The sequence below is a fragment of the Mus musculus genome, chromosome 12, assembly GCF_000001635.26.
Source record: "Mus musculus strain C57BL/6J chromosome 12, GRCm38.p6 C57BL/6J".
Taxonomy (NCBI): Eukaryota; Metazoa; Chordata; class Mammalia; order Rodentia; family Muridae; genus Mus; species Mus musculus.
Window position 1 is genome coordinate 108,987,562 of NC_000078.6, and position 20,651 is coordinate 109,008,212.

At 48.8% G+C, this 20,651-nt stretch overlaps 1 protein-coding gene and 1 pseudogene across 11 annotated transcripts in view; one reads left to right on the forward strand and one right to left on the reverse strand.

Moving 5' to 3' along the window:
* Positions 1–20,651, forward strand: part of Wdr25 (WD repeat domain 25) — a 134,303-nt gene that overhangs the window by 93,410 nt on the left and 20,242 nt on the right. For 8 of the 11 annotated variants that reach the window (XM_006515660.4, XM_011244054.3, XM_006515657.3 and 5 more), the window contains one exon: positions 5,246–5,376. The exons of 2 other annotated variants lie outside the window; for them this stretch is intronic. In XM_006515660.4, coding sequence (XP_006515723.1) covers positions 5,246–5,376 — 131 coding nt within the window. Of the gene's footprint in view, positions 1–699; positions 855–5,245; positions 5,377–20,651 lie in introns of those variants that run through there. One more of the 11 variants, XM_011244057.3, reaches the window with a different exon arrangement.
* On the reverse strand, positions 3,370–4,114 carry Gm18405 (predicted gene, 18405; annotated as a pseudogene).

Sequence of the window (20,651 nt, forward strand, 5' to 3'; positions counted from 1 at the left end):
TGAGTGTGCGGTGACCAAAAATTAATTCAAGCTCAAACACGTAATGGATCCAAGATGTTTCCTGCAGCGCTCAGCCATTCTGCATTTCATGGCTTCCCTGCAGCCTCAGTCAGAGCACACACCACAGGCCTTGTGTACTACACCTGCCGTTAGGCAGTGGTAATGTCGACAAGACCCAGCCAAGCACCTCAGCTCGGGCACAAGGCTGTGTGCGATGGAGTGTGGTGCTAAGCCTGTGTGCAAAGAGTTTTGTGCTCTTCTCCTCCTCCTTTTTTTTTTTTTTTTTTTTTTTTTTTCTTGAGACAGGGTTTCTCTGTGTAGCCCTGGCTGTCCTGGAACTCACTTTGTAGACCAGGCTGGTCTTGAACTCAGAAATCCACCTGCCTCTGCCTCCCAAGTGCTGGGATTAAAGATGTGCACCACCACTGCCCAGCTGAGTGTTTGACTTCTTAAAATCAGATTCATTAAAAAAAAAAAAAAAAAAAAAAAGAATGAAGTTTGGCCTGGGACAGAGTTTCCATCAGTTTCTGAAAATAGTTCTAGATACTCTTCTGCCATTTTTTTTTTAAATGGATTCATGCAAAGTGCCATTCTTGACATATCTGAACATCCTTTAATTTTGAAAACTTTGAAAGTATATCTTGTTGTATCAAATATACTTGTTTATTTTTTGAGTTAGGGTCTCATTCTGTTACCTAGGCACACACCACGGTGTGACACTTACTATGCGGTCCAGGCTTTCCTGCCTCTGCTTCCCGAGTCCTGGGACATTTAATTCTTCATGGAAAAATAAACAGGTAATCCATCTCATTAGAGTGCAAATTTGCTCTCATCTCTAGTAAAGAGTAAAATTATATGTATACAAAAGAATTGTTCTAAAATTATTTTTAAGGATTACTGTGAGCAAACATTTGGTCTTTGTACCTACTGTATACCTATATACCTGAGGTTGCATGAAGATATCTTGGATGAAAAAGAGCAGTGAACGACAAAGGTTGAGCCCTCCTCTCAAGCATTTGTTTTGTGTCAGCCTAAGGCTCACTGATTCAGCTAGCATGGCTGGCCAGTGAACCCCAAGGGAACCCCACGTTTCTCTCTCTCTCTCTCTCTCTCTCTCATCTCCGTACCAGGATCACACGAATGTGCCACCATTTTGAACTTTATATGTGGGTGCTGGAGATCCACACTCAAACCCTCCTGCTTACACGGCAGACTCTTTTATCCTTTACATCCTGCGACATTGCCCCTGCCCTCCCCCAAGTTTAAAATTAATAATTCTTATTTTTCATTCTAGAGAGGATGTTTTTGAAACAGTCTTTTTCCTCCCTTCCTCTCTTCCTTTCTTTCCTTTCTTTCTCTCTCTCCTCCTCTCTCTCTCTCTCTCTTCCTTCCTTCCTTCCTTCCTTCCTTCCTTCCTTCCTTCCTTCCTTCTCTCCTTCCTTCCTTCCTTCCTTCCTTCCTTCCTTCCTTCCTTCCTTCCTTCCTTCCTTCCTTCCTTTTCCTTCCTTTTCCCTGGGCTGGCATTTGAGCCGAGCACCTTGGGCATAGTAAGCACAGCTTTACTAGAGAGCTGTGCCCTGGTACCTGAAAGCGGGTCTATTTATTTATTTTTTTGATGTTGCTAAAAATGATTTCAGTGTCATGGATTGAAGACTGTACCTTGGGGGGTGGGAGGTTTAGCTCAGTGGCAGCATGCTCATTAGCACGTTTGTGGCTCTGAGTTCTGTTCCTAGCACCAAAAGAAAATAGCCCACCAAAACCAAAGCAACTAACGGTGGTTCGCAGTCCAACCCATGGATCAGTGGTTTTCTGACCTGGTTTCAAACCTTTAAATGAGTATCTCATGTGACTCTGAATTGAGTTGTTGAACACAGGAATATAGTAATACCACCTTCTGGTTAGTTGCAGGGGCTCCTGTTTGCTAGAGGAAATAGGTTCTAACTCCTCTGTGTCGTTAGACAGTGTACAGTATCCTGTATCCCTGCGAGGGGTCTCTGTCAGCCTCTTTGTGTTCTTTGGATAAATAGAAACTACGGTTGGATGGCTTTCAAGCCCTGGGTCACAGGACACTATCTGCATTTAGATGAGAGAAGCCATATTTGGTTCTGATGCACTTTGCTGTTTTCAAGGCAGTTGCTATGCCCTTGGGCTGGCAGTACAGCTCAGCAGGCAAAGGCGTCTGCTGCCAAGCCTGATGAGCAGGGACCTATGTAGCTGAAGGATAGATCCAGCACCCACAGGTTATCCACTGACCTTTGTGTGGGCTCGCACGTTCACCGATATCAATTTTAAATGTTTTTTGTTTGTTTGTTTGTTTTTTGTTTTTCGAGACAGGGTTTCTCTGTGTAGCCCTGGCTGTCCTGGAACTCACTCTGTAGACCAGGCTGGCCTCAAACTCAGAAATCCGCCTGCCTCTGCCTCCTGAGTGCTGGGATTAAAGGTGTGCGCCACCACGGCTGGCAAGAAACTAAAAAATGTTTTAAAAAGTTGCTTGATCTCTTAGTACACGTGGCATATTAAGATGTATTTAAAAATGGTTGTTTTATTTTGCCTTACTTTGTAAGATATCCTATTTTTGTTTTTGTTTTTTTGGTTTTTTTTTTTTGTTTGTTTTTAATATGCTGACAATGGGACTGCAGAGCTTGTCCAGTGGTTAAAAGAACATACTGTTAGTTCAGAGGACCAGCACCCATGTCAGGCCTAGAGCTACAGAGCTACAGGGAACTCACCTCTCTCTCCTGGCCTGTGCTGGTTCCTGCATGCCCATGGCATACACTCAAACAAGCACACGCAGAAATACACAATCGAAAAAGAGAAGAAGTCTTTAAAACCCGTGGTGATGCGATGCTGGCACCTTGGTGCATTTTGTCCCAAATCTACAGACCACTTCATGACAGTGATGCCTGCCGAGGTCCTGAACGGGGACGAGCAGGCTTGACGACTGTGGCTCTGGCTATTGCAGCTATCCCTCCGTGACTCTCATAAGCCATGATTGATGAGTTTCATTTCCTTACCGGACAAGCTGGAGCTGGCCGAGTTCTTCCTCAGTGCATGGGGTCAGCAGACAGAGGAAGTCATCAGGGAGTCCTTCCTGCCCAGAATGAACAAACACAGCCTTGCAGGGCTTAGGCAAGAGCACGCTGTCCTGACATTGCATCACTGTCTTTGACACCAGCTGTGTGTTTGCAGGTACCTGCTTATGTCCAGGCACAGGAAGCTGGTGGTCAAGCTAGTGAGACGGGGTCTCTCTCACTGGGATTAGGTGACGCTGTCTGGCAGGCGGGCTTTAGGGATCTGCTGTCTCTACTTCTCTTCCCTATTGGTATTGGGGTTGCAAGCATGCACCACCAAACCCAGTTTTTGTTTTTGTTTTTTTGCATTTAAAAAAATCCCTTATTTACAGTTCAAAATTTAAACAGGATTATTGGTTTTGATCTGTGATACTGCCAGGTCCCAGATTGCATACTGTGGAGACAGGGAAGCAAACAGAGGCCAGTCCAGCTTGTCAGACTCGAGGAAGAATGTCACACCCAAACAGCAGAGGACCTGGTTCCATCTTGTCTAGATTACATTTCCCCACACTGGCAGTTTGGGCTTAGTTATTGTTGGGGCCTGTGAACATTCTCAATCTTCCTCGTCACTACAAGTCCATCAGTGATTTTCCCAAACACCACGTGCTTTCCATCCAGCCAATCACACTTAGAACACGTGATAAAGAACTGGCAGCCATTTGTACTGGGACCACTGTTTGCCATGGAAAGCAGGTCTGGAGCTGAGTGTCTAAGTTTAAAATTTTCATCTGCAAATGGACCCCTGTAAATACTGGCAACTCCAGTACCACGGCCACTAACAAAGTCTCCACCCTGAATCATGAAATCCTTTATGACCCTGTGAAAGGTGCTCTCTTTGTATCCTATCAGAACACCATCTTTTCTGAACTCTCTGGTGCAGAATTGCCTAAAGTTCTCTGCCGTCTTAGGCATCACGTCTGCAAAGAGCTCGATCTTCATGGGACCAACTTCCTCATCTGGCCGCCAATGACATCAGAGAAGACCACTGGATTGACTGGACTTGAATTTGCCACCGCCATGGCTTTGACCCAGAAGAAGAAGCCTAAAACCCGTTTTTTATGTGGGCTTTGAGGTCAAACTCAGGTCCTCACGCTTGCATGGCAAGCGTCTTCCTGACCGTCATGTGTTCTGCTTTGCCACCTCCCTGATTCGGTGGAGGAGCCCTGGTAGCCAAAGGCACTCAAGATTTCCCTTCTGGCTGAGAAAGTCCTTACGCTTTCTTTGAGGGAAGCCTCCTCCATGTTTTTGGCAGGTGGCAGGTGCTGTCCCTGGTGTGTAAACCTGGCCCCTAGTGACATGTCAGGAGACAGACCCAGGTGCTTCCCTGTGTGGTGCCTCTCAGAGCTAGTCTGATTTCTTGGTGCGGGTTTGGGCAAATGCCGTGTGAAAGATGAGAGTCTCACCAGTGTTGTGGGGTACACAAGTCATACTGTGCAGTGGGGGGAGTGCTGGCTTTAACTGTCCTTGAATGATGGACACTTCTAAAGCTTCTATTACTCGCCTCGAGGAAACCGTAGTGACAGCTGTTTTCCACACCATATGTGTCTGTGTGTGCCAGATAGTTACCACAGTGTACACAGGGACTTGACAACTGTGTATGATAATATGAAAAATGGCCAGGGCTGTCTCAAGTCCTGCAGAGCCAGCGAGACCCCAGTGAGCCACTCCTGATGTCCATTCTGTGCTGGGCTGCTGTGCGGGCCACTGCCATTTGTGGCCCAGCATGTCAGGTCACCCACACCTGCTGCACTCTGTAACAAATCTGTCTTCAATTTTATAAGGATTGGAAGACTGATCCTGGAATAAATGCCAACCAACTCTGGGTTTAGATTCTAGACTCCCGAGTAAACAATCTCCTGTATCACCTATGCGACCTGAAAAACTCTCTGAACCTCCCTGAGCCTGCTCTCAGCCATGTTGGGATTAGTTGGTGTATGGTTTAAATGAGATGATACAAACAACTCTCACAGAATGTGGGAAAGGCAGAGTTCTAGGATCTAGCCCTGAGTCTTGGTGGATTTGACAGGAAGTAGAAGCAAGCTGCCATCCCTCCTGTGTCTCTAGGGGGTCTATACTGGACCGCATAGGGCCATGGTGGCGTGTGAACATTTCCCCTTTAAAATACTTGTGACATGAACATTTTTCTCACTTTTTCTTGTCTGTCTGTGTTTCAGGAACCCAAGTGTTTAGTGGTCAGAGTGACTTCAGAGTCACCACCTTGAAATTTCATCCAAAAGACCACAACGTCTTTTTATGTGGCGGCTTCAGCTCTGAAATCAAAGCTTGGGACATGAGGACTGGCAAGGTGACACCCTTCTTCTCAGGCTGTCCTTTCATGTGTGGGGAGTGTGTGTGTGTCTGTGTGTCTCTGTGTGTGTGTGTGTGTGTGTGTGTGTGTGTCTTCATGCACACACATATAGAACAGAGATCAGTCTTGGGTTCTTCAGGAGCTGTCTGTTGTGTTTTGAGACATAGCTCACTGGGACCTGGGCCTTGCTGATGAGGGGAGGCTGGCTAGCCAGAGCACTGCAGGGATCGACCTGCCTCCCCAGCAGTGAGAGTGCGATCTCATGCCACTTCCCCTGACCTTTGCAATGGGTTCTGGAAATGAGCTAAGGGAGGAATGCAGCCAGGGCAAGCACTCTAACTGACTAAGCTGTGTACTCAGTGCAGGCCAGGCCAGCCTTTCTATGAGAGAATTTTCCTTCATAAGGTCAATAAGTAGGGACAAGGCAATACCTCTATATTTGAGGCAGAACTGTTTGGCCTTCATATTTAATGAGGCTAAGCATCATTTTTAGAGGTTTTAGAGAGTAATTTTGAGTTGTGACACATTAAAACATCCCAGGTACAAGTCTATGCAGAGTATCACCAGGAAGATTTGTTGAGTACTTCACTGTATGTAGAAGATGATTCTGCCTGGAACTCTCCAGAAGATAGACACTCTGGTGCAGAGAGCATTCTGTGTGTGCACACGTGCATTGGAGAGCGGCACAATGCTTTCAGCTTGTTATGACAGGGCTTCCTGGAGGAGGTGTTGGCCCCAGGCTACTGTCCCTTCTTAGGCACATACAGGCACAGTCTGAGACATTCCTGTGCCCTGTTCCACTTGCATGGAAGCTGATAGGGAAGGAAGAGGTATGGGGCAGCAGGGAGTATCCTCTTGCATTTCATCATGAAGGGACCCGTGCTGTTGGCTCTGCAGCACTAGGGAGACACACCCAAAGGCATCCTTGTCAGTTAGGGAGACTGGACATGCATCAGAGTCTTCAATGGCCAGGATCTATCTACATCCATGTCCATACTGTGTACCAAGCTAGCATTCCAGGAAGGTGGTGCAGCCTGTGCCAGGATCATGGGCTTCTGAGCAGAACCTACAGAGATCCTGGCCTCAGGGGATGTGATGGGTCTCTTTCTTGAGATACTTCCTAAGTGGCAGCATAGATCCATACACTTTCAAAACACCCCTTTGCTTTTGCAAAAGAAACTTTTTTTGCAAAAATAGTTGGGAAGGAGGAATATTACAAATAAACTAATGGGCATAGTGGAATTTTTGAAAGCACCGGAACATTTTCTGTTTAAGACACAAATACATAATAAATAGAAGAAAACATTTGATCGTGATATGTAAATCAAAAACTTGTGGCCTGGTGTGTTGGCACACGCCTTTAATCCCAGCACCCAGGTAGCAGAGGCCCGTGGACCTCTGAATTCAAGACCAGCCTGGTCTACAGAGTGAGTTCCAGGACATCCAGGGCTACACAGAAAAACCCTGTCTTGAAAACACACAAAAGAAACCTTGTAAGCAGACCCTTGGTGTGGGACCACCTTATGGCCCAGCTCTTCTGCAAAGGTACACTCTGTGTTTCTGGCCTCAAAGTTTAAACACGTAAGAAATTACTCACTATGGATGCCATCTGATTTAAGAGTTTGTTGAAAATACCAGCTTTCCTCCCGGGGCAGACGCCAGCTGACGAGTTCTGGGGAGAAGCAATTAGAAGCAGATGTTGCTGCTGTTGCTATCGGCACGTTTGCGAGTCTCTCCCAAGCTAATAATGTGGGTGAAGGGATCTATGCACTGTTTGTTTTCACTTCCTCTTTACCAACAGTCCTCCCACACGGGGTCACACAGAGTGGGACACACTGGGTCTGTTTGCATCGGTGGGGTTCTCGGGGACAACGCATTTGCCTGTTTTGACAGCACCGCCTATCGCCCCGCCTGCAGAGGCTCTGTCCATGGTGCTGAAGCCCGCAGTAGGCCAAGCTGGCTTCAGCCTCGCATGGCCAGCAGTGTGGTCCTTTCCTGACTGTCACAGTGAGGCTGCAGTGGGCACTACAGTTGGAGGCGGAGGGACACAGGCCTTGGCTCACGGTCAAGATGAGATTCCCCGTGTCACTCCCTAGGAAAGGAGTGCTCATGGAATAGCAGTGTGTCTTCTTATGACAGGCAACTCAGGGGAGGGGCCAGTTAGCCAGCCAGAGGGACAGAGTGACGCTTGCTGTTTGCTGCCCGTGCTCCCCAGCTCCTCCTAGTCCCTTTTTTTGACACAGAGTCGGTTTGTTCTTACTTTTCTTGAATCTGTGTTGTTGTTACTGCTGCCTGCTGCTGCTGCTGCTGTTTTAATGGAGCTTATGAGGGTTCAGTGCCATCCTTTTGCCTTAGTGTGTCTTGTCACTTGTTCCTGCCTTAGTCCCTGTGTCCATAACAGCATCTGGTAGGTTTCTATATAGAAGGAATCAGAAAAAAAAAAAGGGCTTCTTTAGCTCACCTATTATTTTGTAAATAAGGTTTTATTTGAACACAGCCATAATCATTCATTTATGTCCCCTGTGTGGCTACTTTTGTACTACAGTGACAGAGTTGAGACTACATATGCAGCCTGTGGAGCCTCAAATGCAAAGCAGTCTGGCTGACCCTGGGTATAGAGAGGCCTGACTCTGATCATTGTTGAGCCTGATCTTTGTGAGCCTCTAACAACGTGGCCCTTGCCCCTGGCCCTGCCCATGCATTCCCACAGACACTACTTCCTCAGAGGATTTTTTTTTTCCAGATGGTTCTCAGCTAGCAATGTTTGGGTCATTCTTCTTGTTCTCTCTCAGTGGACAATTAAGGTCTGCTCTGTCCTGCAGTGCGCAGCAGTGGCATCTTTGCTCTCAGAGCTTTCCCACGCAAGAGATTTGGGTCCTCAAGCTCAAGGCTAATTAACTCAAATTTTGAGTCAAAGGAAGCCAGTGTTTTGCAGGCAAGGAGCAGGCTTCTGCCATCAGGATTAAGGGTCTCAAGCCCATGATTGCTGGGCCACTGCAGGTCAGCAGCCTCACCTGAGGGCTTCAGGCACAGGGTCTGATGAACAGTGCTCCATGCTAGCCAGTAGGCTTTCTGAATTCGTAAACTCAACAAAATGTCAAACTTTGGGATTCTGACTTCGTGTAGGCAGGCCCAGTTCATTACGGGAAATGGGCTGCTTGGCTGTCTTCCTCCGTTTCTTGGCTTATCTCTGTGCCATGGCTGGCTGACTGGAGTCCACCTCATCGTGGCAAAGTGCCTGGCTTTGCTCCTGGCATGTGCGGGATGAACTCCACATGAGCCAGCCACACCAGGCTGGCCGGCTGCTGCTGGGGCCACGTTCTGTGACTACTTCCTCCTTGGCATCTGCTCTGAGAGGGCTGTGGTCTGGAACTCAGGTGTCCTTAGTCTGCCCTTCATGATGCTGTGGGTGCTTCTCTTAGGTACACCCCCATCCCCTTCCAGGCAGACCTGCTGTGATGCAGTACCCCATCAGGGTGGCAGGGGGAGACAGGGAGGGTGTCGACAGAGCAGGACTCTCAAGTTTGCCCCATGGAGAAGAGATACAACCCTCATTGGGATGTAGATTTTGCCTCGTGTGGTGGGTTCTGCATGTCAGCAGGCTCCAGAGCGTGCAGGAGGAGATGGGAGTGGAAACCTTTGAGAAGCCAGCCTGGAAGGACCTCTGAACCTCCTGAACCGACTTCTCTCATGTGAGCCCAGTGGGCCTGCTTCTCAGTGCATCTGTACCATCTGTGGTCTTCCTCGGGGTCTGTGGCAGCATCTGACCTCCGGGTACACCCGTGGGCTTCTTCATTCCCAGGTCCGGTCATCTCTGCTGCTCTACACTTTATCTTCCAATGAGCCTGAAGCAGAGCAGGTATGCAGGGCCAGGCGGCCTGGCTAGCGGCTGCTCTGGGGTCAGTGTCGAGGACAAGGACTCTTCCACAATGGGATATGAAGACAGACACTTTGCAGTTTAGAATGGTGACTGGGTGGGCACCAAGGAGAACTTGTGTGAGGTGAAGGACTGTGTGAACCAGGCTTTAGTTCTTGGCTAACACTGGGCTCTCCAGCTCCTGCTTCTGGTGGGAGAGCAGCTACTAGCCTCCTGGTTTCTAGTCTGACTGGATAATATCCTGGCTCTAAGCCCTGCATGGTGTGGGAGCCTTAGAGTTGACAGAAAACTGAGACACAGACCCAGCTATCTGGGCCCACCACACTGTGTCCCATGATTCTACTCACCGTCAAGGTCATTGTGTTTTGAGGCAAAAGTTAGAAAAAGTCATCAAAGCAACTCCTTCCCTCCCAAGTTAGTTTTTATAAGATTTGTTAAGAAAGTCCCAGTGGAAGCTTAGAAGTCATATCCCATACTTAGCAGATTGTCTTTTTGCAAGGATGGACGATGGAACCCCTGCCTCAGCAAGTTGCTGAGCAACCAAGGCAGGTCTGGGTTGGGAACTAGAGCAGCCCTGGAGAATCTAGGACGAGTGTCTTCCAGAACTAAGGCAGCTGCATTCTGGCCCACTTCCTTTCCCTTCCTGTGCATTGATGCCGGGCAGAGAGGGGGCTGAGCGCCTTTGCATCTGACTCCTGCTCTACTCTTGAGAAGACAGCTGTGATGCATTCAGATTTGCTATGTCTCTGCTGCAGGCCCCTTCTGCTCCTCTGAACCTCCGACATCCGCCCGCTCCAGGATTCTCCCGCTGATATCAGCTCTGACAGGCCAGCTCACTTTTGCTCAGCTCACCCTGGTGCTGCTTTGACACGGATCATCAATATTTCATGCTTGTTCTACAGTCTTTCTTTCTTAAGTGTTTAAAGGGACATTTTGACTTCTTGAATTGGCTTCTTGACCCCTTCTGGGGCCATGTGCAAGGTCCCCTGGGGCACATGCCCCAACGTGAGGTTATGGTGGCTCTTGGCCTTGTGGGCCTCCAGCCTGGCTTTTGTCCCCACAGCCCTTTGCCTGTAAACTGGAGGGTCCCAGGAGAAGGGAGCCTTGCCCAAGGCAGGGATTAATTGGCCTCTCTGCTGCTATATTCCTAGAACCTACCATTGTGCTAAGCACATAGTAGGCTGTGGGAGAGTACAACTTCCAGGAATAACGAATGGCTCTAGTCAAGACTGATGGAAAGATCCTGAGGAGTTAACCTGTCCCGCTGGCTGCAGACAGAGGCACAACCCACTGGTCTCATTGCTGGCCGTGTCCGGGGTGGCCTCCTTCCCCAGATGGAGCTTCCTTCCTGGGTAGGGGCAGCCTGAGCTGAGAGGGGCTGCACCGACCCACCTTGTCCAATGGGTGGAAGCACCTAGAAGCTTCCTGCTCTCCTGCCCTATCCAGGTGGTGGGCGTTGAGGGACCACAGCCTTGAGGCCTCAGTGAGGGTGCTGGTCAGAGTCCGGAGTGGGATTGTCAGGGTTTCTTGGGCCTGTGTCTCCCTGTGGCAGCCGTTGGAGACCCAGCTTCGCCCACACAAGGCTCCCTGCCATCAGTTCTGGTGACACTGTAGGCAGGTTGCTTATTTGCCCTAATGAGGTTTTGATTACTTTCCATTCGTCTCTTTCATCTGTTTTATATTAAAACGCCTTTCTATCTGGACTCTCTGTCCTTTCTACAGTTCTGACTAAGCGTTGCAGTATACTTTCAAATGTAGATGAGACCAGGAGACCAACTGAGCTGGACATGTGGGGAGAGGGAGGCATGTGATAGGACTCTGGGTGTGCTCTGCCTTTCCCAGAACCTCGTCTATCATGTGGGGGTGGGTGAGGCCCTGGGCCACCCCTCAAACCTCTGCCATCCACTCTGCTTTAGACCTCTTTCTGTCCTAGAAGGCCTGCACCCTCAGGCCAGGAGGTGTTACCTTGCAGCCTGCCATCTGGAGAGGAAGCTGATCCTGTCAGGGTCAGCTCTCAAGGCTGGGGCAGGCAGCCATGGAGGGTCAGCGCTAAACACGTGTTACTTTCTCTGGTGCAGGAAGATGAAACATTTCATTTGTCAATGTCACAGGTGTTTTCTGAGCTCTTAGCGGACAGCAGGTGTTATCCTGGGACAGGATGCGATAGCCCAGTTGGACCATGTGCTCTCAGGGATCCAGTCTGCAGAGCAAAGCCCACTGCTTATGATGGGATCTGTGTCTTGGGATGTCTAATGCCAGTCAGCCCAAAACCTGGGCAGAGGAGGGAAGTTGGTTCCCAGAGTCCAGAACCTCCAAGACCTGCCCCTAGCTTCCTCTCCAGAGTCTGTGTCCTTGGGTAAGCTGCCAGTGAGAGACTGGGGGAGCCCAGAGGCCAGTAGCCTACAGTGGTCATTAGCACCTGCCCAGTGGGAAACTTGACCAGAGACTGGGCTCTTTAGACGTGTGATGCGTCTATAACTACGCTGTGTACAGATCTCTGACTTGTGAGTCCTCTAACGAGACATTTTGCCCCTGGGGAAAACTATGATGTGCCCAAAGTTTTCCATTCTGAAGTTCTTAAAAATTTTAAATATAGATTTTTCTTCCTTTACTTGACTTTCTTTCCATAACTAGTAGTGTCCAGAACTCACTGGCTTGATATCACCTCAGCCAGCCGTGAACATTTTCATCACTTGTAAAAGGAGCACTGTCCCTGTAGCAGACTGGCCTCTGTCCACAGGCCCTGCAACCCTGGGCCAATGCCTGTCTCTAGCTGTCGGTTATGAGCCCTGTTGAATCCTTCCTGCTGGATATATTTCTTTTTCACTTGTTCAGTTTTTCTTTTTCTTTTTTAAAGAGACATGACCTCATTCCATAGCCCATGCTGGCCTTGAACTTACAATAATCCCCCTGTCTCCACTCTGAAATGCTGGGATTGCACCTGTGCTCGTCTTCACGGGTCTGTGCTTTTTTGAAGGAAGACTTGACAGCCTCAACTGTGACTGGGCTTCACCCCTCTCAGGCTGTGGCAGGTCTGTCAGTTTACAGCCGTATGCATTTTGATACTTTGTTCCTAGATGCTCTCGGAGCTCTGAACTCTCTGTGTTCCTAAGTGCTTTGCTTTCCACGATCATCTGCTGTTAGGATAGGAGTGTCTGTGTTCTTTAGATTACTGTGAGATAGGTTTTTTTCTGCTTTGTTTGAGATATGGCCTCTGTTGCTTGAGTCACTCTGTAGCTACTCTTGAATTCCTGATCCTCCTGCCTTTGGGTCACCAGCTGTGGGATTCCAGGCCTGTGCCACCAAGCCTGCCTCTTCCTCTGGTTTCTGCTGAGCACCTGTACAGTTCTGTTTGCTGCTCTCCTAGCACTCTGGTTTATCTCTTCCTTTTGATGGTTGCTGTGGAACTTGCTGCATTAAAGCCAATTCAAGTCTGCTTTCCAGTGACGCCGTTGGACTCCAGAGGCATGGTGAGCACTTCTAGTGTTGGAATTACATTTTGAGTATTTGTGTGCGTGTGCGTGCGTGTGCGTGCCTGTGTGTGTGCGTGTGTGTGTGCGTGCATGCGTGTGCGTGTGTGTGAACACGCATGCACAGAAGGCAGGGGAAGACTTGAGGTGCTCCTCCCCTTTGTCCCCTGAGACAGGGTTTCACATTGAACCTGGAGTTAAGGCAGCAACAAAAAGCTCCAGCCATCCTTGTGTCTCTCTACCTCAGCCTGGTGCTGGGGTAGCGGATGAAACAACGTGAGGTTTTTATGTGGGGGTTGGGGATTTGAACTTAGGTCTTCACGCTTGCCTAACAATTGCTTTTATTGCTTTTACCTACTCCTTGAGCCACCTCCTCAGCCCTGGCTGAGTGCTTTATAAGAGGCTTCTTCAACTTTTTCCCCTTGCAGCTCCTTTTGCCCAGGAAATTTTTGTGAATTCTAGGTGTCTAGATATATAAAATATGTCTACAAATCAAACACTTATTGGTACTAAATTATAAGTAAATGTACTTTAACAGTTCTTTGATATGCATATAATTTATGTACATAGCATTATTAAAGATGAATACAGATTCGTGTACTAATGAAAAAGGTAGTGCACTTGTGTGTTTTTACACAAAGCATTAAGTATGGGCAGATTATTTGATACCGACGGACATCAGCATCTTCATTTTTCAGAGTTGGTGGATATTCTAATTTTAAAATTGTCAATGCTAAGAACACTGCTTTGCGTAAACATGAAGTATAAAATTACAGAAGTATGTTTAGGGTCACTTTAGAAATTATTAGTCAAAATCCATTTAATGATTTGTGTGTGTGTGTGTATGTGTGTGTGTGTGTACATGTACATATGTGCAGAAGCCAGAGGACAGCTGCAGGTGTCAATCCCCAGGTGCCAGCCACCTTTTCTCTTTCCCTCCCTCCCTCCCTCCCTCCCTCCCTCTCTTTCTTCTTCTCTGCGTGCGTGTGTGTGTGTGTTTTTCTTTCTTTCTTTATCTCTCTCTCTCTTCTTTCCCCTCCCTCCCTCCCTCCCTCCCTCCCTCCCTCCCTCCCTCCCTCCCTCCCTCCCTTCCTTCCTTCCTAGAGGTTCTTTGGCTGCCCTAAAGCTTGCCTAATCGTCCAGGCTGACAGGCCAGCAAGCCCTATGGGTCTGTCTGTCTCTTCCTCCTCTGCAATGGGATTATAAACATGCACCAGCATACTTGGCTATTTAAAATGTGGGTCCTGGGGATTGAACTCAGGTCCTTATGTTTGCTGAGGCAGGCACTTTACCAACAGACAATCTCCTTAGTGTTCCCGTTAGTGATTTTTATAAAGCTCAAGTTAGCAACTCCGGCAGCATTTAGCTCTTAAGTCAGAATTATAATGGAATCCCAGTCGTGCTGGTTTAATACTGACATGCTGAAGAACGACAGCAGGAAAGCAACCAAAGGTTTTGTTTTCTGTTAATTTAACCATTGCGTTTATGTAAGGATAGAAAAGTCTTATACACAGTAAAACCCTCATGATTCATAATGGAATACCCTGGAATTGGAGCTGAGGTATCGCAGGCAGTGTTGGTGGGTGCCTCGCGCGCAGTTGACGGCCCTCATGTGTGTTCAGGTCAAGCTGCAGTGACCATGGGGAACACAAAGGTGATGCCGCCGGAGCAGTTGGAGTCCAAGCTCCTGCTGGAGTTTGAATTGCTTTTTAGTGGTTGTCCATTTAGAAATGCTTCACTGTGGCCTGTCTCTGTGACCCTCACATTGAGTCCTGTGTAAGAAGTCATATCTTATAGTAGCAAAGTAATCCTGATATCTCCTGCTCTCTGTCACAACTGCCATTCATTCTGAAAAAATTCATTACTTCCTATACTAAGAAAAATGAGACTTAAGTCCATTTTATACTTCTTGGATATTCTTTTCCCTCCCTCCCTCCCTCCCTCCCTCCCTCCTTCCTTCCTTCTTCCCTCTCTCCCTACCTCTATTCCTCTCTCTCTCTCTTTCTCTCTCTCTCTCTTCCTTTCCTTTCCTTTCCTTTCCTTTCCTTTCCTTTCCTTTCCTTTCCTTTCCCCTTTCCTTTCCCCTTTCCTTTCCCCTTTCCTTTCCCCTTTCCTTTCCCCTTTCCTTTCCCCTTTCCTTTCCCCTTTCCTTTCCCCTTTCCTTTCCCCTTTCCTTTCCCCTTTCCTTTCCCCTTTCCTTTCCCCTTTCCTTTCCCCTTTCCTTTCCCCTTTCCTTTCCTCTTTCTTTCTTTCTTTCTTTCTTTCTTTCTTTCTTTCTTTCTTTCTTTCTTCCTTCCTTCCTTCCTTCCTTCCTTTCCTTTCCTTTCCTTTCCTTTCCTTTCCTTTCCTTCCTTTCTTTCTTTCTTTCTTTCTTTCTTTCTTTCTTTCTTTCTTTCTTTCTTTTCTTTCTTTCTTGACAGAGTCTCACTATGTAGGCCTAGAACTCTCTCTAGACCAGGTTGGCTTTCAATTCACAGAGATCTACCTGCCTCTGGAGTGGTAGAATCAAAGGTGTGGCCACTATGCCTAGCCTTCTTTCTTCTTTAAAATTTGGTTTTATTTATTTAAGAGTGTGTTATTCTGTATCAGTATATGTTATGTGTCTTTCTGTGTGTCTGTATCTTTCTGTCTTTCTCTCTCATCTGTATGTGTCTGTCTGTCTGTCTCTCTCTCTCTCTCTCTCTCTCTCTCTCTCTCTCTCTCTCTCATGTGTGTGTGTGTGTGTGTGTGTGTGTGTGTGTGTGTGCATTCAGAGACCAGAAGAGGGTGTTGGATTCCTGGAGTCCTCAAGAGCAGCAGGTACTCCTAACTCTGTGGGTGTGACTGCTCCAGCTGGCCGGCCTGCCCTGGGTGTGACTGCCTGCCCTGGGTGTGACTGCCTGCCCTGGGTGTGACTACTCCAGCTGGCCTGCCTGCCCTGGGGATCCCCTGCCACTGCGTCCTCAGCGCTGAGGTTGCGGGTGAGTGCTTATGCTCGTTCTGCTCTTTATTCCGTGTGGTGCTGGACCCCCAGCACTACCCTGCCTCATACACACTCGTGCATGTGGCCTCCACTCTCCTCTGGGTTTTCTGCTACTCTTTCTCCTCTTTGCTTCTGTAAATTCTGGAGATTGCTACTAAAATGTCCTCAGCTGTCTCTAGTGTACCAACAAGCACATCAGAGGAAGCCTTTACTTGTGTCTCAGTCATCCTTCCTGGGACTCTCCGCTTGCCTGGAGTGCCCTTCCCTGCCACGTCCCACGCTTCACTAGGGCCTATAGCACAGTGGCCGCAGCTACTTCCATTCCCCGTCAGCCACAGCATCCATCACACCTCACACTGCTCCGCTCCTTCTGATCCTGACTTGTCTCTGGTGCCCCTTGCCGTGCTTCCTGCCTGCCAGTCAGGATGTGTGAGGTGAGCAGATCTGCAGAAGGACTCCCAGTACGTTGGTACAAGTTGTTTGTGTTGGGGAGGTATTGCCATTTGTCCCATGGCCTGGTCATGCTCCCCTGAGCGGTGCCTCTCCTGAATCTCACATGTGTCTTAGTGCCTGTGCCACACCCTTAAGATGGGACAGGATGGCCAGAATGGGCTGGATTGGGTATTTTCTTCCCAAAATAGAAGAACCGTGTGTTCTCCTGCCACACGGAGGGCTCTCAGCCAGCTGGGGTTGACCGTGTCCTTTCTGCACATCGGTTGGCCTGTGTGAGCTGCAGTGTCTTGGGTTCTGCTGAGAGTCCTTCTGAGGACAGGTGCCTTAAGAGCAGAATGCTCAGCACACATCTTCCCCAAATGCTTGGTACCAGGCTGGGTTTGAATCCCTGCTTCTTTTAGAGTTTTAGAATATTTGAATATGCATGATAGTATAACTTCAGGACAGGACCGAAGACTAAACATTTGTTTATATTTCGTCTGCACCCTGTGTACCGGTCTGAAGTTCATCTTATATACTATTTTTAGTGTTCCTGCTTTCCTTTTGACTGCAGTGCGTCATGTGTGGCCAGGTGCAGAATTTTCAACTCTCGCTTCTTGTAGACACCCAAAGGTTTCAGACTGTGAAGTGCTTTCCAGAGATTGGGATTGTGGGCGATCCTTCCTGGTCTTCACTGTGACCTGGAAGCACTCCTGAGGTAACCCAGAATCCCATGCTGCTGGCGGACCCCTCAGTGTCTAACCTTCAGACTGCGTGCTCAGTCTAGCACGTGCCTCTGTGTTCTGCCTTCACGAGCGCAGAGTGGGGTCTTGCTTGATCTCTTGGAGATTCCATAGAAGGTTATTTGGACCATGCATCTCTTCATGAGTGAGCTTAGGCAGTTTCATCTAAGCTGTGAAATGTGTGTGTCCAAAAACTTGTTGCTAATATCCCTTCATGTCCATGTTGGAGTGTGTCATGATACCTCTTCTGCTCGAGTGACCACGGTGTTCGTGTCATCCCCGTGGTCACCATGGCTGGAGACATATCAATCGGTCACCTTAGTGAGGTATGGGTTGCCTCATTGATTTCCGCTCTAACTGTTGTTCCCTTCTCCCTTACTCTGCTCTCACCCGCCCCTGTTCCAAGAAGCAGGCAAGTTGGGGCATTAGATTTTTTTTTTTTTAATGAAAAGAACTAAATGCTACCCAGGTTCCTTTTCTGCCTGTTACAAATAAAATATGCTGTTTTAATTCAATTTAAAAGTTTTCTAATTTTATTCTGATGTCCTCTTTGGCATGTGGGTTTAGAATGATATTATTCAATTTCCAAACATGAAGAGACTCTCCAGATGCCTTTCTGCCATTAACTTGTAACCTAATTCTGCTGCAGTTGCAAGCACAGGTTGTATGGTGTCCTCCGTGTTTGTCAGGACTGGTCTCCTCACCCAGAGCGGACTGAGCTCGCTGGCATGTGCCGGGAAGTCGTGCTTCCTTTGTTGGGCAGATGGCCCAGCAGCACTGGGGTCAGACTGGCGGCTGGGGGTTCCATTCTGTACCCTTGCAATGTTTCCCACATGGTCTGTTTTTACTATTGGGAGCCTTGAGGTCGCCAGCTGTAGCTGTGGGATTTGTCTCTCCACTTGGCTGATTTACTTATTTGTTTAGTTAGTTATATTTACTTTGCACCATGGTCTTGGAAACTGCCACTACAACTTCATCCACTAAGGTCCTGCTGTTGGACCAAAGCTTCTAGAGAATAGGAAAGACGAAGAAGGGAGCAGGAGAAAGGAGCAGAGGAAAGCAGAGGAGTGGTGAGGGGAGGACGGAGGGAGGGAGGGAGCGAGGGAGGGAGGGAGGGAGGGAGGGAGGGAGAAAGGGAGGGAGGGAGGGAACGAGGGAGGGAGAAAGGGAGGGGGGAGGGAGGGAGGGAGGGAGGAAGGAAGGAGGGAAGGAAGGAAGGAAAGATGAAGTAGGGCAGGAGAGGAAGAGAGGAAGGAGGAGTCTCTGTGTCCCCTGACTACATCCCTGCCTCTGTGTCCTGCTCCCCTGCTCCCGCTTGCTTCTCTTCCCCAGTGAGTGCCTGTGTCTGCTCTCTGTCTGGGTCAGTGGCACCGGGCTGCCTGCTGTTGGCTTGTTCCCACAGCCCCAGGCCTGTTCCTAGCTCACTTCTGCCATTTGGCCTATCCTTTGGTCAGATGCCAGCTGTCTTGTGGGTCCCCATAGAGGTCCCTCCTCAGGAGCTTTTCCATAGCCCCTCACCCCCACCGAATCCCTGGCTGTAGCTGGCCTGAGGCAGCCCTTGACTAGGGACACTCGGGAGCCTCGTTGTGCCGCCTTGGCAAGTGGACTTGGTGACGGATGGTTTTCTCCTCCAGGACTCCACCGCAGACTCTGCATCTTCTGACTTTAGGAGATGTTTGCAGTCCAGAGCTCTGTTCCACAGTGGCTGCAGCCTGTGCAGCTTCACCTGAGTGCTCTCTCCTGCCTGTCCATAGCTCTCCTGAGAGGGCGTGGCATGTCTGGGCTGTAGTCACATCGTGCCTGCACATGAGAAACCGTGAGCGCTGGCCTAGAGCACACTGCTTGGCTTGTAACCAGAACTTTGAGTTATTTTTTGAAATAAGGTATTATGTGCTTCATCTCCATCTCCTGCTCACTGGGCACTCGCTGAGCCCCTGCTGTGCGCATGATCTCCCCCTGGTTTACCAGACTCAAAGACGCTGCAGGAAATGCCTCTGCCTGTGGCAGTGCTGTACACTCACACAGTGCCCAGACCAGACACCTCTATGGCGGCTTAGGGTTAGTCTTCTACCCCTCCCAAGCCCTCTCGCTCTCCTCCTTCAGGACAGTGTGGGCTCGTGCAGGTTGTCCACTGCACACAGATGCCCAGCCAGAGGGCAGTGAGGGCTCCAGTGTCCAAGCAGTGCCCATGTGCTGGTAAGCTCCATCAAAGGGTGCCTGTTTTTTTTTTTCTTATGTAGAATATATATGTATGTGTATGTACATGTACATACATGATTATTAGCATCTATTATACAAAACACGGGTTTCATTGTGACATTTGTACATGAGTATAATGAACTTTGATCGTCCACCCATTATTTTCTCTTCTCTCCCCTTCTCCTGCAGAAATGCCGCCTGGGCTGGCAGTAGCTGAGTCTCTTTCCCTGCTTTCCCTTACTTAGTATGAAAGGGACCATGAGCTATAGAGAGGGCATGCTGAGGTCCCTTGTAACTTAAAGTGGAGAGGCACTAGGGGCCCATGGATGCCCTAGAACTGGGACAGATGTGGGTGGGCTAGAGAGTTGTGACTTCTAGGTGATCGTGATGACCCCAGCGGTATAAAGAGAAAGATGCCTAGCACCAATTAGTTCTCCAGCTGGCCCCTCCACTGTGGCCGGCCCCTCTACCGTGGCTGGCCCCTCCACCACAGCTCTCTGCACATATGCATTTGCATTTTAATGTGGTTTTCTCCAGCTTAATATCACATCATTAGCATTTCCCATACTGTTAAAAGACTTTTAGATGTTATAATTTTGAATAATTATCCAGTATGCTGTGATGTATTTAGCCAGTCCTTTGTTGTGTGTATTTATTCCTCTCTGTTTCTTTATTACAACACTGAGCTTATCATCTAACCTCCTAGGTGGGGTGCTGGCCAGATGCATGCATGCGTGTCAGGTCTGTGTATCTCACCTCCTTCCAGAGCAGCTGCCTGGCTCATTCATCATCTTGCTTGTTTGGGGCACTGTGAGGCTTATGTGGGCCTAGTTCTATCTGAAGAGGAGCCGGTGTGGAGAGAAGGGATGTGTACAGTGGCCAAGGAAGTATTTGGGTTCAGAGTTCCAGGAGGAAGCAGGCAGAGGCTAAGGCCAGGGGAGGCTGCCTTCTTTCCCTTAAGTGTCCTGGGTCCAGCTGGTCCAGGTATAAAATTCCTCGTCTTACGCCTCCTCCCACCCTTTGCTTATTAGTCCCAGCATGCCAGACGAATACAGAAGTCGGATCTTGTGTCAGATAGGATGTAGGTAACAGGATGAGCAGTGAAAGGGGAGACAGAGGAAGCACTGAGATGATGGGCGACTTGCCCTCGTGCAGTCGGTATCAGTAAGTAGGCCCTGCAGCCTGCTTGGTCTACCGTCATCCAGAGAATCCCAAGCCATTGCTGCTGTCCTCTGCATGTCCTCTGCGTGGATCATATAAACATACCTCTGTCTCCCTCGTCGACACTGTGTATGCTCAGGCATGTGGCTACAGGAGGGTCCGTGGGTAATGGATGTGACCCATTCATTCTTACCTCTGTCCCTTTGCAGCTTGTGTAGTTCAGGGTCTGCTTGTCCCTAGAGATGTCCCTGTCCCCAGTTCAGACCAACTTATCTCAGGCTCTCCTTTCCAGGTGCCATTCCCTGGAGGTCATAGAAGTAGGGGTGATGGTTGTTGGAGGAACTTGAGTCGGGGTGACATACCTGCAGCCCAGTCAAGGGCATCCTGGCCTCATCTGCTTGTCCTGTGGGGTTCCTGGGATGTCAGGG